This window comes from Charadrius vociferus, unplaced genomic scaffold (genome assembly GCF_000708025.1).
Source record: "Charadrius vociferus isolate BGI_N301 unplaced genomic scaffold, ASM70802v2 scaffold147, whole genome shotgun sequence".
NCBI classification, from domain to species: Eukaryota; Metazoa; Chordata; class Aves; order Charadriiformes; family Charadriidae; genus Charadrius; species Charadrius vociferus.
In genome coordinates, this window is record NW_009649570.1 from 5,746,750 (window position 1) to 5,764,644 (window position 17,895).

At 37.8% G+C, this 17,895-nt stretch overlaps 1 protein-coding gene across 1 annotated transcript in view; it reads left to right on the forward strand.

Annotated features, from left to right (window-relative positions):
• Window positions 1-17,895, forward strand: part of AOX1 (aldehyde oxidase 1) — a 47,153-nt gene that overhangs the window by 7,891 nt on the left and 21,367 nt on the right. The window contains exons 7-21 of the mRNA XM_009890234.1: window positions 15-95; window positions 996-1,076; window positions 1,994-2,138; window positions 2,293-2,385; window positions 4,171-4,322; window positions 4,558-4,651; window positions 7,894-8,003; window positions 8,862-9,046; window positions 10,226-10,388; window positions 11,254-11,346; window positions 13,268-13,437; window positions 14,774-14,900; window positions 15,439-15,561; window positions 16,671-16,767; window positions 17,665-17,789. Coding sequence (XP_009888536.1) covers window positions 15-95; window positions 996-1,076; window positions 1,994-2,138; window positions 2,293-2,385; window positions 4,171-4,322; window positions 4,558-4,651; window positions 7,894-8,003; window positions 8,862-9,046; window positions 10,226-10,388; window positions 11,254-11,346; window positions 13,268-13,437; window positions 14,774-14,900; window positions 15,439-15,561; window positions 16,671-16,767; window positions 17,665-17,789 — 1,839 coding nt within the window. The remainder of the gene's footprint in view (window positions 1-14; window positions 96-995; window positions 1,077-1,993; window positions 2,139-2,292; window positions 2,386-4,170; window positions 4,323-4,557; window positions 4,652-7,893; window positions 8,004-8,861; window positions 9,047-10,225; window positions 10,389-11,253; window positions 11,347-13,267; window positions 13,438-14,773; window positions 14,901-15,438; window positions 15,562-16,670; window positions 16,768-17,664; window positions 17,790-17,895) is intronic.

The following is a 17,895-nucleotide window of genomic DNA, read 5'->3' on the forward strand; positions in this document are numbered from 1 at the left end:
TGTTCCTACTTTAGGAATCTATTTGTTGTCAAAGGAAAGCAAATGGAAAGTGTTGCTTGGATCAGGAAGATGATTTGTTTGACAAAGAAGAGAAGGTAGGGTTTTAAGTATTTTGTCTGTCCCATTTAGATATAAAACTTATAGAAAGACTATTGCATGGCTTTTTTCTTGTAATTAAAGTAAATGCAGTATACTCTGCCATTATCCTCCACCTTATTCACCTTACATAATGTTATTTGTAAAATAAGATATTTTATTACTTGCAAGAAATTTGGAGATATTTCTAAAAATTAAGGATTCTTTGAGTATATTTGTGTGAAGAGGCAATGAGGTAGTTGGTATAAGGTAGTCTGGATCTCCAAAGCTGAGATTTTAGCCGTTCTTCAAGTTCAGAAGTATTCATAGTGTCAGCTTTACTCATACAGCATTCATCATATTGAAGAAATAAGGGCATTGTGGAACTGTCTTAAATCAATGATCAGTGATGATCTGAATGTAACCACTGATCTCTTAGGAATCTAACTGCTGGCTTGAGTCTGGAGAACTGATACATTCTTAAAAATCAGAGTTATGATTCTAATTTTATATGAAACCTCTTGTCCATACAAATATTTGATTTTGTTCTCAATTTTCTTTCAATAATATCTGATCTATGTTTTTGCTTTTTGAGTACTGTAGGTTGGCATGAAACCAGCTAGTTTCTTAAGAGTAGGACTACAGGAAGCCTGTAGTTAGTCTTTCAGTCACTTGCCTCTACACTCTCATTTGTGTCAGTTGTGAACTCTGAGAAGCTGTTACGAACACTTCCTTCACCTCAGCAGCTCCAAATAATGCATGGTAATTTAGCAGCAAATCCAAATGGTAATTGCATTACTAATTTTCTACTGACTTCAGTGGGACTCTCGTAGTATGTTCTTGGTTTTGCTTCTTTTTTTTTGGTGGAATTAATGATCAGAGAAAATTCTTTGTCTTTGCTTGTTTTCTTTCTTTTTAAGGTTTCCACCAGACTATTTTCAGCAGATGAATTCCAGCCCTTAGATCCCACCCAGGATCTTATATTTCCTCCAGAACTAATGGTAATTTTTGCTGCTTATGGCCTATTTTTCAGCTTTGTCTTTTCCTTAATAGTCCATAGTTCAGAACTCATTCTGAAGTACTGTTTAGCAGTGATTCATCAGAAGAAATGTCATAAAATTTTGATATAAATCCAAAATTACATTATTTTTTTCCAGCGAGCTTATTGAATAGTCACATATAAAAAATATTCACATTGGGAAAGTAAGGGCACTAGAATGGAAAGTGTCAGGCATCCTAATTATTGACAGCAGTTTTTGCCCTAGAAAAACTGAAAGCTGTTTGCTTTACATATTGTCAATCTATAGATTCAAAGCCAAATTCTCAGTACTAGCTGGCTGCTTAAAGAGAAAGGTTGATAACTGTGGGACAGGGGTTCTTCACCGTGTGTTTTTACCACCACTAGTTCACAAGCTATTTCCAAGCAATCATTGAACAGTGCTAGAACAGCCAGAGACATCCACATGCTTACTTAATCTAGAAAGGGATGCTGCTGCCAGTGTCATTGGTGACCTCCAAGCAGGCTAAGTGTGCAAACACCTCCCTAAGTATTTTTTATCCCTTTTCTAATAATTTCAGCACTTGCAGGATCTACTCTTACATTTTTTTGCTGGGGGGGCAATTTGTTATCAATCTTTTTTATTAGCCCATTGGAAATAATTGAAGACATTTCACCCATGCAGTCTAGAAATTCACCACTGTGCAAGGAGCCAGCATAACAGTCCATTTCTGTCCAGTTTTGAAGGGAAGTCCCATTTCTGTCCAGTTTTGAAGGAAAGTCCCATTTCTGTCCAGTTTTGAAGGATTAAGTAGAACTGGCATTGTTTAAGAACTTCTTTTGACTTTCAGTCTAGTGTCTATTAGACCTTGCACCTGTTTATATGTCTAAATATTTAAATCTGGCATATTTCCCCATCAGAGAATGGCTGACAATCAACCAAAAAGAACTCTGTTTTTTCGTGGGGAGCGAATGACATGGATTTCTCCTGTAAGCTTAGATGAATTACTGGATCTGAAGGCTGCCCACCCCGAAGCACCTCTTGTGGTTGGGAACACCAGCGTGGGTATGTATACAATTATAATGGCTCCTGTTGCCATAGTTCCAGTGTGCATGGGAGGAGTGGGGCTATGTTTATAGTTCCTTAAGTTTACTCTCCGCTATGTTGGGGTTGTCATTATGGAAAATGTCTTTTGTCTAAGTCTATTCCTATCTGGTAGGACCTGAGATGAAATTTAAAGGCGTGTTCCATCCAATTGTTATTGCTCCTGCAAGGATCCTGGATCTGAATGTCGTGAAGTGCACAGATGACGGTCAGTAGACTTTACTTTGTTCAGAGATAGGAGATTCCTCTGCAGTAAGGGGTGCCGCTCCATTCCGTAGTGCTGAAGATGTGAAGTGCTGTGCAACTCATTCCTAAACATGCTTGGTTCTTTCCCAGGTCAAGGTGGCTTTGGACACCATCCAAGTGCATGATACAGAGTTTTGTCTTCAGGATACAGTGCAGTACTGACCAGAAATACTATCTTGGGCCCCATTAGTCTTAATAGTGCAAGGGTAATTATTCTGGTAATGCTGGTTCTTGTGCTAAGTCATGCAATATTTGCTTTGTGATCTCTGTACCATGTTATGCTGTATAGCAGAGAGACACCCATGCAGAACCAGAGAGAGACATAGCAGCATTGCATGCTTGTCTACATTAGAAAAAAAGGCTGTGATTAAACTGACCTAGCTAATGTGCATTAACTAATCTTATCCTCAATCATAACAGCTTTAATTATTGTAGATTAAAAATTTGGTACCCCAGTTTGTGTATTTAAGATAAGCATGGATATTTTTTTCATTAAAGTTAGACTAGGTTTTAGTTTTTAAATAAATTCTATTGAAATTAGAAATAACACCTAGAAATAGATTTAAACCTCCTATAATAGCCTAAATTTATTAAATATGAATTACGTTGTGCAAGTTTACTACCAAAGTTTTAAGGAAAATCAAACCCTGTATCTGGTGACAGTTACTTGCTATATGCCTGAAGCTGTTTTTTTGTAGTGGTAAACTGTATTTGACAGTTCTGTCATTGGATTTACAATATCTTTTTCGTTTCAGATCAGTCATCCAGTTGTAGTCATTGACTAGTTTGTTCTCAGCTGAAAAGCAGTTGGGAATTGAAAGGAAGCAGGGAGAATGTTTGCTGCTTCTTTTAATTTATAAATAAAGTCTAGTTATGAGAAGGTGAGACTTACCCTAAAAAGAGAGAGATGCAGTTTAGTTTGCCAGCCAGAAATATTATTTCCTCTCTTTAATCAGATTTAAATGCAAAACATCTTTTGGTTAAATTTTTGTTTTAAATACACAACATTTAGTGTTGCTGTACTTGATTAATAAAAAGCCGTTTTTAAATTGTATTTTTATGTATATTTTTGATTGAATTTCAGTGTTCATTCAAAACATTCATACATTACATGCATAAAGTCTATTAATAATTTTTAATAGAAAAACACCATTTAACATTTTATAATATTGGCATTTTTATAAAGTATAATCTTAAAAAAAGTATAACTACTCAGATAAATGCATATCACTATAGTTTGTCTTTCTAGCAGGAAAAAGAATGCCATATTCAGCATTAGGACTGTTTGGGTTTTTTTGCAGATACTACCTACCCATACCTTAGGAGAATAACTGGAATATACATATGCAAAGCAAGATCAAATTGTAATGGAAAACATGTTTAAAAATAGGAAGAGCCTGTTGAAAGCATTTTGAAGCTGACTCACCTTTGGGTGAAACATCACCTAAACATTTACTCAATCAAAGTTGGTACAAGGGAAGCAGTTGGAATGTGCAACTGGAGGCACAGAAGGGATTTCCCTTTTAGTAGAAGTGGTGAGGTATTAGCTCAGTTTCATCATTTCATGAAATTTTACCTTCAGTCTCCTGAATGGAAAGGTCCCAGTACCTTTAATTTGCAAATGACCCTCTCCTTGTATTTGCCTGTATTCCACATAAGTAGTCCTAGCTCTACAGTCTGACCATAGTTTAAAACCCGGGCAATAAAGCAATGCACGCATTACAATTTCATAATCTTTTGGTTACAGGATTAACTCTGGGAGCTGCCTGCAGCCTCTCTCTAGTGAAAGACGTCTTGACAAATGCAATCTCAGAGTTCCCTGAGGAGAAGACAAAGGTTTTCTGTGCTGTCTTGCAGCAATTAAGAACTCTGGGTGGAGAACAGATAAGAAACGTTGCTGTATGTTGTTACTTGCAATAACAATTGTAACAAATTGTAACAAATGTGAAATTAGCCCTAACGACGTGTAAAACTTGCATTTTTAATTGTTTTTAGCAGTGAATTTTCTATCAATACATCTTTTTTGAGCTTTTGATCTGTATAAATTTTATGTATAGTCTGCATGTTATATTATTACTTAACATAAACATGTGAAGATGATGGAGAAAGGTGACATAAATTTATTTTTTTCAAGTCATTAGGTGGAAACATCATAAGTAGAAAATCAACCTCAGACTTGAATCCTATTCTGGCAGCCAGCAACTGTATGCTCAATCTGGCTTCAAGAGGTAAGAGGAGATAGCCTGTGTCTGTAGTAGTGCCAGAGGTACAGGATCCTGTTGTATCAGGAAAGGGGAAATAAAAACAGGTGAGCATTTCTTAAGGACCCCTTTTCCCGCTCTCATAAAAGAGATGGAATTTGCAAATGACGAATGTGTCAAAGATTCTCATGTCAAGGGTAAGCATTCAGACCAATCAGATCACATGTACTTCTGGGGGCAGTGAATTACTATAAGCACGCATAAAACCCCACAATTTGAGTGGCTGTGTACTGCCTTCCCGCTTCCCTGGTAGTTTTTTCTTTAATTCATGCTTTGCCCTGGTTTTAAAATCACCATCTGGCCCTGAGAACAACTCTGGCTTCTCGTTCCTCGCAGATACTTCTGATACGGGAAGCCACTAGTCCATCACCTTTTTCCATGCCCATTTCCTCCGTTTCCTTCCATCACTGTATGTATACTCCCCTGTACCTGCTCCTTTTTTTGTGCGCTACCTTACTATTGGAAGGGTGATGAAGTTATTGGTAAACATGAGCTATCTGGTGGCCTGGAATTGCATGCTCTCCCTTCTAGATGGCTCGTGTCCTTTTTGCTCTTGATCCAGACAGAGTCCATGTTGCCATTTCAGGGCACATAATACTCCACTCAGCACCCTGAAATGTGCACTCTTTAAGGGGTTGTTTCTGAGGCAGGATTTCTTGGAACAGATACACAAAAACTTACACTGTGTGATTTCCATTACTTCTTCCTGCACAGATTGGCATTGAGAGGAAAAATACATGTCAGAAGCACAGAATGGTCAGAGTTGGAAGGGACCTCTGGAGATCGTCTAGTCCAACCCCTCTGCCCAAGCAGGGTCACTCACAGCAAGTTGCACAGGATGGCGTCCAGGCAGGTTTTGAATGTCTCCAGAGGGGGAGACTCCACAGCCTCTCTGGGCAGCCTGTTCCAGTGCTCTGCCACCCTCAAAGTAAAGAAGTTCCTCCTCATGTTAAGATGAAACTTCCTATATTCAAGTTTGTGCCCGTTACCTCTTGTCCTATCACTGGGCACAACTGAAAAAAGACTGTTCCCATCCCCCTGGCACCCTCCCTTTAAGTATTTATAAGCATTAATAAGATCCCCCCTCAGTCTTCTTTTCTCTAGACTAAAAAGCCCCAAGTCCCTCAGCCTTTCCTCTTAAGAGAGATGTTCTAATCCCCTAATCATCTTTGTAGCCCTTTGCTGGACCCTCTCCAGCAGTTCCCTGTCCTTCTTGAACTGGGGAGCCCAGAACTGGATGCAATATTCCAGATGTGGCATCACCAGGGCAGAGGGGAAGGATGACCTCCCTCAACCTGGCCACACTCTTCTTCACAATGTTGTTCTGACAAGTGATAGTACAAACATTTGCATCTTCACAGTTCTAAGGATGTGCGTACTTATTTGAGTGATGAGTAGGATCGCTGATTGATATATCTTTCTGTTAATCTGTCAGAACTTTACTGCTGGGAGAGGGGTTTAGGTGTTTTCACAGGTTTTTAACATATTTCTTTACCAAGTGGTAGTCAGTGAAACATAGGAAAAGTGGATTGTTCAAGAAAAGGAGGTCACAGAAAGACTGTTAATTCTTAGTGTTTGTCTTAGATCACATTGTAAGAGAAAATGCACCTTCCTAGATCCTGGCAGGCTCGTAGGTGGGATTGGACATTAATCCTTATGTATGTAAACCAAGTGTATTCAGGATGGAGTTACAGAGGCAAAAATCCAGAAACACTAGCGCTGCTGTTTTTAACAGTATTATTTTTCAGATTCACACTTCAGCAAAATAAAATTCCTTTAGTAAAGTTTTGCTGTAGCACTAGTTGTGCTTGAGGAATGCAATTTTAATGCTAAATGATATTCTAGGATGGACAGGTTACAGTGTCATCATCACACATAACATGAAAATCATGAAGAAAATAATCTTGCTGTAAAGCAGCCAGTCTGGAAGTATCATGTTCATTGAATGTGAGGGGAATATTTTAATATGTGAACCTTTTAAAAACAGCACAGAAGATTATCTGGTTCTTGAAAGTCGTGGGATAGGTCAGGGCTACTGCAAGATAAATATTGTCTAGTAATAAGAAATAATTTATTTTAAAATGCCGTGGACCCCTTAGGTAGCATGTGAAAAGTACAAAGGACGTAGAAAACTAGTAAAAAATACACTTTGACTTCATCTGTCAAACACATGTAGCTAAATTCCACACAGGTGAATTACTGTGGATTTCCATATGTACAATGTTTATGCCCCTGTGTTCTTGCAGAACGACAATGGTACTTGACAATTGTGTTACTGGTACAGTTGCAGTTGTGCCAACAGAACTCCTTGAGCCAATGGAGCTTGTTTAATTAATAGAATCAATTATATGTGTTAAAATATTTCATTTCCAGAAGGTTGGCTAGCTTAACTGTGTAGTGATTTCGCATAGATTAACTTTAAGTGTTCAAAGCCCTGGGAAGAATTGTTCAAGGCCAGGCTGGATGTGGCCTTGGGCAACCTGCTCTAGTGGGAGGTGTCCCTGTCTATGGCAGGGGGGTTGGAACGCGATGATCTTCAAGGTCCTTTCCAACTTAAACCATTCTATGATTCTATGAAAGGGCTCATACCGATTTAGATTCCTTGCAGAATTTTGTCCTCTTCCCTTTTGAAAATCCCATCTTTTATAGTATATATCATAGAAAGACAGACACACTTTTAAAATAGTCTACCAAAAAGAGAAAAGGCAATAGCTTTTATTCCCTTCTGGACTCTGAGAAGTGTTCAGAATCTCAGAACAAAAAAACAAAATCAAAATCTTAAAAACAAAAAAAAACCCAAAAAAACCCAAAACAAACAGATTTTATTTTTTTTAAATTTTTTTTTTTACTTTTGCAGAACTTCTTTCCCATTCTTTATGTTTCATAAGGAAAGGTAGTGATGACAGCAGCTGCAGAGATTTGGAACAGATTGACAGAAGTGGGGATGGGATCATCATGGCAGTATCACAAGGGAGGATTACGGAATGGGGATTGATCTCTGGGCACTTTCTTAGGACTCTGGTGTTACAATACCATGGATGATAGAGCAGTCATTTGTATTTATAGAGCATACTCATAATTTGTTATATAAACTCTGCAGTTATTACTTACTTAGGAAAGCTGCAAGTATTTCTTGCCAATTAAAATATGATTGCTGTATGTTAATTGCACATTTGTACAGAAGTTTCTGGATTTGGAATTTTTTTTAGGAAGAAAGCGACAGATTCCTTTAAGTGAAATTTTTGCAGATGGAATTGGTAACAATACCATTACGCCAGAAGAGGTCATAGTCTCTGTCCATATTCCCCATTCTAGGAAGGTAAGTTACTAGGTTTTCTTAGATTTGCTTTATGCAGGGTTAAAGACTATTAAATAAAGAGCAGGATGTGGCATAATCCCTATATTTAAAGTAACACTGTTACCACTCACTTTCTGAATTCCTTACATTTGATCCTGTCAGTGCCATACTATCCCCCAATTTTAGCCAAAGAACCACAACTCAGCAGGTAGTTGGTGATATAAAAAGTGATATTCAGACAAAAGTTTACCCTAAAATGATGAGGGCAATAGGAATTGTCTAGACCCCTGCAGAAAGGGGTCTTGGACAAGCTGCCATAGTCCTAACCAAAGCAGGCTGCTTCCCTGTGATATGGTTGGCATAAAGCAGGTAAAGCATTGTCATCTCTTGAGGATTTTTCTTAAAATGAGATAAGATTGGACGTGTGCATGGTGCTTCCATAAATGTTGCTGAAGTGGGTAACAGTCTTTAACTGGTACTGTGTTTGCAAGTGTGGATATGGGGATTTCAAGAGAATTGGGAATCATGTTGTCAGAGTACTGAAGTTTGGCAATACTTTGAAGCCTCTAAGCTTTTGGTCTTGTTATAAATGCAACTGTACTCTACAAGATCCCTGTCTTCCAGCTATCTACCGTGAAAAAAAATCTGGGCCATCTGAACTGTGTAGATGATGGAGGATTGGGTACAGGCTGCTAGAAAATCAAAGATGGTAAAGCTACTGAAAGGTCAAGAAAAGGAAGTGTATGGTCTTGAATGCTCAGGAAGTTGAATTTGTGCTTTTCATTTTTTATTCTCTTGCTTCACATAGTGCAACAGCAAGTTCTGCTTTCAGATACATACATGCGTGCAGGTTACCCACTTCTGTTTGATCTTGCTTAGGGGGAGTATGTCTCTGCATTTCGACAAGCACCAAGACGAGAAAATGCTCTCCCAATAACCAATGCTGGGATGAGAGTCCTTTTTGAAGAAGGTACAAACATAATAAAGGATTTAAGCATTTTCTATGGAGGTGCTGTCTCAACCACGATCTGTGCAAAACAAACCTGTTGGACACTCATCGGAAGGTACAATTTCTCTGACTTCTCTGCATCTCTAAATAAAGGGACTTTGAGAGCTTGGGTGTACTTCCTTGGAGCATGAAAGTACAGAAAGATTTCACTTGCCTGGCTGATGCCACATATGTTCAAGTGAATGATCTGCTCAAACCCTAATGATGACTTTTCAGGATTGTTACATTTTGGAGTTGGCACATGGGTGCGACTCCGATGTGAAGTGTCCAGGGAGATACAAGAGAGAGATGAGCTGTGAGATAGGTGGATGAGGTATATATAGTCAGGTGTGCACCTGAACCCAAGCATTGGTAAATGATGCTGTATCCCATAGGTTTGATAATCCCCTAGTGTCAGTGTGCTTGAGTCTTTCAGTTTGGCTCTAATAGATACAAAATTTGAGAACTTCAGATGTGCCCAATAAACTTAGGAGCACAACCTAAGTGCTTTTCAAGCTAACCTTTTCAATACCTCTTCATCTACAAAATCCTAATAATCTCTGAAGTTAATCCCTGAGGGTAATCCCTGACATTCCCTTCCACTTTGCAGCATCTTTCCAAGGTTTGGAGGAAAAAAATTACAAACAATTCAAGCAGTATGAAACCATTTATCTAAGCAGAGTCCCACTGGACTGTTTTACCATTTAATAGGCAACTGTTTCTCTAGTTGAAGTAATCGTTATTTTTTGCTGCTTTAAATGATTAAATTTATTCTAACAGATTTATATTTTGATATCTAGGGTTGTGTAACTATGAATAATTAACTGTGTTGAGATACTTCAAGGAGACAGCCTTTTCAGAAAATGGAACAACTATCCAGCACTAATCAGATTCCTTGAAAGCACCTACAGTTTGCATAAATATCGTTATTCACTTTTCTTTAAATACAGGACAGTATCTGCAGAATACTGATAATCTATAAGACTGTGAAATCAGCTTTTAAGATGTAATAGGTTTCATTCATTTATTTATTTATTTATGAAAGGCTGGCATAGTACGCAATTCCATTGACTTAGGGGACTTCATTCACTTCAGTGAGCAACATTGCCCTACACTGTTTTCAAAATTGCAGGCCATCATTAGAATCAATATTTTGGCTTCATTGTGTGCAGGATTATGCTTGTGATGTATTGCTGCAATTTGTATTTATTTTTTTGAGTCCTGATGTGATTGTTTCTATTATTCTTCCTGACAGACACTGGAATGAACAAATGCTAGATGAAGCTTGCGGATTAATTCTTAAAGAAATTGTTCTTCCAGGCTCAGCCAGTGGTGAAAAAGTAGACTATAAGAAAACTTTGATAGTCAGTTTCTTCTACAGATTTTTCCTGGAAGTATTGCAGTCATTGAAGACAATGGTAAATTAGTTTTCCAGTCCGTTTTTTTGCAGGCAGATGAAAGTTTTTTTTCTATCTGTTGATGCTTGCAATTTGTATAATATGCTAAATACTGTCTTTGGCATTCACATCTACAGAGGAATGTAAGCACTTAACTCCCAAAGAGTTTGGTGGAGAGATGCCCATTTAGCTTTTAGGTGCTCGGATATCTTCACCTTGGACATTAGGCTTTTAAAAAATTGAGCAATGTTAATGCAACAATATATCAGTATTTAGCTCCCAGGCCCAAAAGAAACATACATAAGGTCTTCCTTCACCTGTCTGTAGTTCATAACTAAAATAGACAGAACAGAACTAAAGGTTTTGGAGAGCAACTGTAGGTGTTAAACCAACCCTCCTTCTTGTATGAGTTGTTTACTGGGAGCGGACTCTAAAATTTCCCTTCTTAATACTGTCTAGGTACAATTTATTTGGTTTTGTCTTAAATCTGTTCTTAGGAGGAAAAATATCCCTTTTGCCTTTTTATTCTGTGTTACCTTGAACTCTTTCCTCTGAATTACCATTACTAGGTAATTTACTATTACCAAGAGTGATACTGTGTCAGTTTTGATCAGAACCCAGAACAAAGCTGTTCTGACTATCCCTGCTTTATATTGCTTTCTTTAAACAAGCATATTTGTTGAGTCCAATGTACTTTAAAATATTATTTAGTGAAATCTCAAAACTCTATATTGTTCTAAAATTATTATTTTAGAGCCTTTCTAGCTTGTGAGAGTCTTGAAGGAATTCCCTGTATAAAGAGTTTGCATTTGATGATTTTGGTTGTTAGCTTTTTGATTGAAATGTTCAAAGTGTGAGTTTTAGTAATAATTCGCTTCCTTTTCAGGATCCTTGCCGATATCCTGGCATACCTATGGAATACAGGAGTGTCCTACAAGATTTCCAAACCAAAATGCCCCAGAGTATCCAAATATACCAGGCAAGTGATTTTATTCTAAGATTGTTCTGTGCTTTATAAGACTTGGTAAAAAGTCATGGTTCAAGCATGACCTGTGCTGTAAAGCTCAGGTACAAATTTTCTAAAGGATTGAAGGCAACAGGCTCTTAGTGATAGATTTTAACTGTATCTCAATTAGAAAAACCTTGTCTGTAAAAATAGACTCATACAGGTATACTCACTTCTTCTAAACAGTTCTCAAAAGATAAATATGCTGAACAAACTCCGTTGTCAGACTGCTTAAACTTGGTATATCGCAGTGTGCAAACCAATTGGGAAAAAAAATAACAGAAAATAAAGAAGATCGAAAAGCTCAAGTCTATAGCTATAACTATAGTATTCTTGTCTCAAGATACACTTTTCTTAAGATCTCAGAGGACTCTTAGCTCTTACTGTAGATTTAGGAATCAAGATGGGAGTTTGTGATGGCTATCTGATCAAATTAACAAGAGCATACAAAGAGAAGTCAGCAGTAGAGGGCAGCAAAGAACACCTGGATTTTCTGAGCTCACCCTTGTGACTAGATGATGGTGGCAACTCCCTCAAGGATTTTTGATATTTTGATGCCCTCAATACACAAGTGAAAATTTCAAGTTTTTGGAAACTTAAAGAGAATTCAAATGAAATCTTGGTAAACTTCTTTTTGCTTGTTTTCAGATATTCTTTAGAACAACATTTTAGCTTTAAATATTTAAATTTGTTCAAGTTGTTATCTTCAGCTTCCTTCAGACTTAACATTAAAAAATAGACACTACAGACTTATAAAAGGGGGCAAGATCAAAGGAACTAGTTCTTTATGACTTTTGGCAGTTTATTCCCCAGCTGCAAGAAAGTGACTAAACAGAAATGGAAACAATTTGTTATTCAGATCAGTTGGCATCGAGCAACAGAAATTATTTAGCAACCCAGAAAATCTGCTTTTTCACTTTAGATTTCTGTCTAACTTTTACAAGTCCCTATCTTTTGTCTGGAGTTCTTCATCTGAACATTATTAAGCTTTTAAAATGAAGGGGGGGAGGGAGAAGAATGCATATCATGAAAGATAAATACCTGGTCATTCTGTTAGTGGAAAAGTTGAGATGGTTTGGCTGAGACTTTAGGCACTCAAGTGAAAAATGTCTGTTCTTGACCTTGGACTAATAGCAGACAGTGTGCCAGAAAGCACAGGTGTGTAGCCCAGACACGTGTGCTGGAAGCTATAGAAGGAAAAAGGGTTTGAGATGTGAGCAATTAAGTAGTTCTAAATGTAGAAAAGGAAACAGTTAGTGTGAACACGACCCAGAAATTGGAACAGTGTTCTGAAAGTTGGCAACAATTAGTTGGTGTGGCAGAATTAACTGGCAACACTGAATTAACTTTCAGGAAAGACTTAGCAAAATAACGTTAGTAAGGCACTAAATTCATACACAGGTGCAAGGAAATAAAATTGGGAAGGAAATATTTAAACAACATTTTCTCACTGATTTACATTGATCAGCTGCAATCTTTCAGTAAGGAAGACAAATCTATGAATCACTGCAAGTAGCTCAAAATACAACACCAGACGCTGGTAAAATATCGAGCAGAATCTTGTGAGAATAATTCAGAAATTATCAGAGCTTCATGACACCAATCAGTAAGAGAGGAAACTGTCCTTCTGAAAAAGAAATGCTGTTTGTATCACTTTGGTGTAAATGATTAAGGAAAAAATCCAAGTAGACAAACTTGTGCAAGGCTCTTGGGAGGCTTCTTAAGAGAAGAAATTGAAGAAATGCCCAGGAGTAGCAGTCAGGTCCTGCATCCACATCTGGCAATAATATGAACAGCTTTTCCTTCATCTGATTTTCTGATTACTCTAAGAATAACATGATTATTCTTTTTTTAACTGTTCGGGGATGGGGGGTGTGTATTTTTGACCATACAGGATGTAAAGCCAAGTCAGTCTCCCCAGGATCCTGTAGGACGGCCAATTATGCACCAGTCTGGAATTAAGCATGCCACTGGTGAAGCAGCTTATGTTGATGACCTTCCTCCTGTGGATGGGGAGCTCTTCCTGGCTGTCGTCACTAGTTCCAGAGCTCATGCTAAGATTGTGTAAGTGCTCAAAGTGTATCTGAAGAAAGTGTTATTATGAATTGCTGACAGAGATTTTCAGAGAAGACTAATGAGTTATGTGTATATAGAACAGCAAGCCTGATACCTGCACTGGCTCAGGTGCTGGAAGCAATATTGTTGCTCTAGTAGAAGGCTTTGGATTTAAGTGTCTCACTCTGTATTACTGTGCTAATGAGGTTGAACTGTTTCTGGTCCATAAGCCAGCCTAGACCTAGCCTACGTACCTCCATAAAGTGCTGAGCTGTGCAGTGCAAACAGGCACTAAAACTCAGCTTTACCAACATAGCTGTGCAATCTCAACTCTATTATGAAAAAAGAAAATTGTTGAAAATGTAGGTAATAGCATTGCAACAGTGCAGCAATAAGGTAGCAAAGCTCAGGTGAGGCCTTATGGGAGAGGAAGATGGGAAGAGGATTTTGTTCGGAAAGAAAACTTTTCATGTATGTTTTTATACTGCCAAGATACACCTATTCTGGCAGTTTGTTCAACATTCAGGCACCAAAATGCACACATCCAAGTTGTCTGCCCAGCATTCAAGCACCAAGACGTGTATCCAGGTGGTCTGGTCAGGATTAATTGTGATCACAGAGAGGACTGGGGCTGCTAGTTCTAGAGCCTTTGTCATATTTCTTGCCTTATTCTTAGGTTGGTGATAGTATGCTGGGTTTGGATGTGTTCTTTTTGGTACCCTCAAGGAGCTGACATCCCCCCCATCTCTGAGAGTCAGTATGATTTCTTCACTCTCCTTTGCCTTCTGGTCTGGGTGTCCAGAGAAGATGCCTGTATATGTGCTGTGGTCTTGATGATCTGCTAAACTAGGTACTATCAAAACATGCCATTCTTAAAAACCTTCTGCCATTCTTTCTGATCCTTCTACACCCATACATTCCCATTCATTCTCCATTTATACTGGTCTTGCCATTTCTATTATAATTCTCTACATGAACTCTCTGTAGATGTTTATTTGTATCAATTTGATATCTGTGTAGTCTGTGAGGTCTTAAAAAGTTGCAGTTGTAGCATCATAATTGTGCAGTGATTTTTATTAAATCAGTGAAGTTCAGGTAGTCTAATGGGCCAAAGATTTCCCTGTTGCATCTAGAATATTTCCTAGAAATGAAGCAGGTTAGTAGAATTTTAAATTGTCTTTAACCTGCATTTCTTTGCATGCCAGAGATAGAAGGAAGAGACATGTCTGAACCTCTGAGCAGATCCTGGCAGTACAAGAAACATACCTCTGTGTTGTGTTCCCTTGGCCTGTGCAATGCTTTGTGAAGCTAATGAATTACACTTCTCTGCCCATATCCCTATCAGATCTATAGATACCTCAGAGGCTCTAAACGGACCAGGTGTGTTTGATATCATAACAGCTCATGATGTACCAGCTACAAACGAGTTTTACTACTCTGATGATCCGGAGATTGTATTTGCAAGAAACAAGGTATAACTACAGTCTTTTTTAAACTAATTTTCTTCATTTTACTATTTTTCTTCAGCCTTTTTTAATGACATTTTACTTGCTGACTCCTGAATTTCTGTATTGTGTTTATGTCAGGGAATCACTTTAGCCATAGCACTTTATGACAAGGGAGATTCTTAGAGGTTTTTTCCCACTCCCTTTTCAACTTTGAAATAGCTGATACGTATTATATTCTGCCTAGAGAAAAATATATAAATCAGAAGAATACAGAGTAAACCTCACAAAACCGTCTGAGTTGTTGGGAGAATATATTTCATTGAAAGTTAGGCTCCTAAATCACTTATCCATTTTTGAATACTGTATTTTCCTTGATTCTCCATTTATACTGGTATTTCTAATCATTTGTTAGCTTCATGGATGATCTAAAAAATACAAAACTCCTAATTCAAAACAAAATTCTACAAAGGAAACATGAATAGTGGTTACATGAAAGAATATCAGCAGCTCATATGGGAATAATTTCAATCCATGGTTCTGTTAAGTGATGTGTATTTTACAGGTGATTTGTGTGGGTCAGATTGTATGTGCTGTGGTTGCGGATTCAGATGTTCACGCAAAACAAGCAGCTGAAAAAGTGAAGATAGAGTATGAAGTGCTGGAACCAGTGATCCTAACAATTGAGGTACAAATAATTTCTTTTATCTTGCTTTTTTATTGTTTTATCTATTTAATTAATGGAAGCAGCAGTTCACACTGTTCAGTTGCTTTTTAAACATGACTTTCTAAAAGTTTTCAACCTTTTGGCTAATTTTGACCCCTTGTGATTGATAGGCAACAGTCCCAAAAGTATTAAGATCCCACAAGGTCCATAATAATAAACATAAGGGTACAAAAAAAGAACTCTTTTAAGGTTCCCAGTGAGGAAAAGGCAATAAGCACAGTGGGTGTTTATAATTCTTTTGGTAGCTACCAGCTGGGCAATCAGCATGTGGCTGAACAATCAGCTCCTGATTATCTGTAGCAGTTTTATCTGTTGTTTGGATAGCAAGCCAACAAAGTTAGGCTGGAGACATAGGAAGTATTGGGGGAATGTAAGGGGAAACATGTTAGGGATACAGAACATTTTAGAAATGTGATGTGGGAGTCATAGGCAAAATGGACTTATGCTGGGTTAAAGAGATGAGTGGAAGTAACAATCAAAGGACACATTTGCAGGGAACCAGCATTAGTTCTGATAGTCACTTTACAGCTTGTTTCCATAATGCGTGTGGGGTGTAACAGAACAGTCTTTCTGATATAAAAATAGAAGTAGTCTCTTTTTAAAGACTGGCAAATTTTACTAATATTTCATTACAGTTAAAACTCCAGTGAAGTCTTATTAGAAAATAAAGCAAATAATATTTAATAAATATATTCCACTTTTATTTAGTCCTTGTGATCTCTTAATGGCATCACTCTTTGGATCATGTGGTTGCATTCTTATTCTGTGCTCTCTTTGTCACTTGCTAGATGTATGTGAGGGAAGAGCACGTTGAATAAACTGAATTAATTTCCTTCAGAGACTGCTATCATCAGTAACACAAGATATATCAGGAAAGAGTTGCTGGAACTGAATATACAAACTCATCAACAATGACAATAAAGTGATGAAATAGAGTTGTTTGTTGACTTTGGTAGCCGGTGGTTCAAATCTCTGAAGAGAATGGTGTTTCTCCTGAGAGTTAAAATGCCACATCAAGCTGAGAACCTTTAAAATACTTTTTAAAAAAATTCTCTTTTTCTCCACTGCAGGAAGCTATAAAGCACAACTCGTTCTTTGAGCCAAAAAGAAAATTAGAACAAGGAAATGTTGATCAGGCATTTGAAACTGTCGATAATATAATTGAAGGTAAACCGCAGAATACATTTGGTGAGAAGTTGTTGTCAGTATTTGGGTTTATCTGTCTGTTCTTCAAGTCCCAGTTCTATCTTTTCTCCATCTAGGAAGAAAACATGATTAAACCTACGAGTCTTGTGGTCCTGCTACTACCTTCAAGCTTTCTGCATCTTCTGTCCTTGAAACAGAATCACAGAATAATTAGGCTGGAAGGGGGTCATCTAGTCCAACCTCCAGCTTAAAGCAGGTCAAGTTAGAGTAGGTTACTAAGGGCCATGTCCAGTCAGGTTTTGAATATCTCCAAAGATGGAGATTCCACAAGCTCTATAGGCACCTCTTCCAATGTTTGACCACTTTCATGGTGTATTTTTTTTTCTTATATCAAGTTGGAATTTCTTGTGTTCATTGCCTCTTATCCTTCCACTGTGCATCTCTCAGAACAGTGTGGCTCGCTCTTCTCTACACGCTCCCATTATGTAGCTGTAGACAGCAAGATGTCCCCTTAACCCTTTTCTTCTCATGGATGAATAAATCCAGTTCTCCTAGCCTTTTCTCATACATCCCGTGGTCCAGCCCCCTGACCATCTTGGTGGCCTTCTTCTTGACCTGGTCCAGTATGTCCATGCTTTGTTTAATTTGTCTATGTTTTATTTAATGTTGTCACCACTTGTCGGCAATATTGTTCTGCTCTTTATCAAGTTCTGTTGATGCCACTGGAACAAGACCAATTTAATCCTGCAAGGATTTTAATCTGTGTTTTTATTTTAGATTTTGCTCCTTCATACAAGAAGTATCAGAAGATTTGACACTGATTACTATAATTTACATGATGATGGGCCGTTAGTTCTTTCCTGGTTAATTTCTTCTGTCCTTTCCCCTCAGTAACACGTGTTTTTATCTTTGAATCAGGAGAAATTCACATTGGGGGACAGGAACATTTTTACATGGAGACTCAGAGTGTGCTTGCTGTTCCAAAAGGAGAGGATAAAGAAATGGATGTGTATGTATCAACACAGCATCCAGCAATTATTCAGGTAATACAAAGCATTCTCAGAGAAAGTGGTTGAACCTGTGACAGTAGAACTGTTTACGTTTGGTTTAAAATCCATCTTAACAGTTTAGAAGCAGTAGGAACATGGA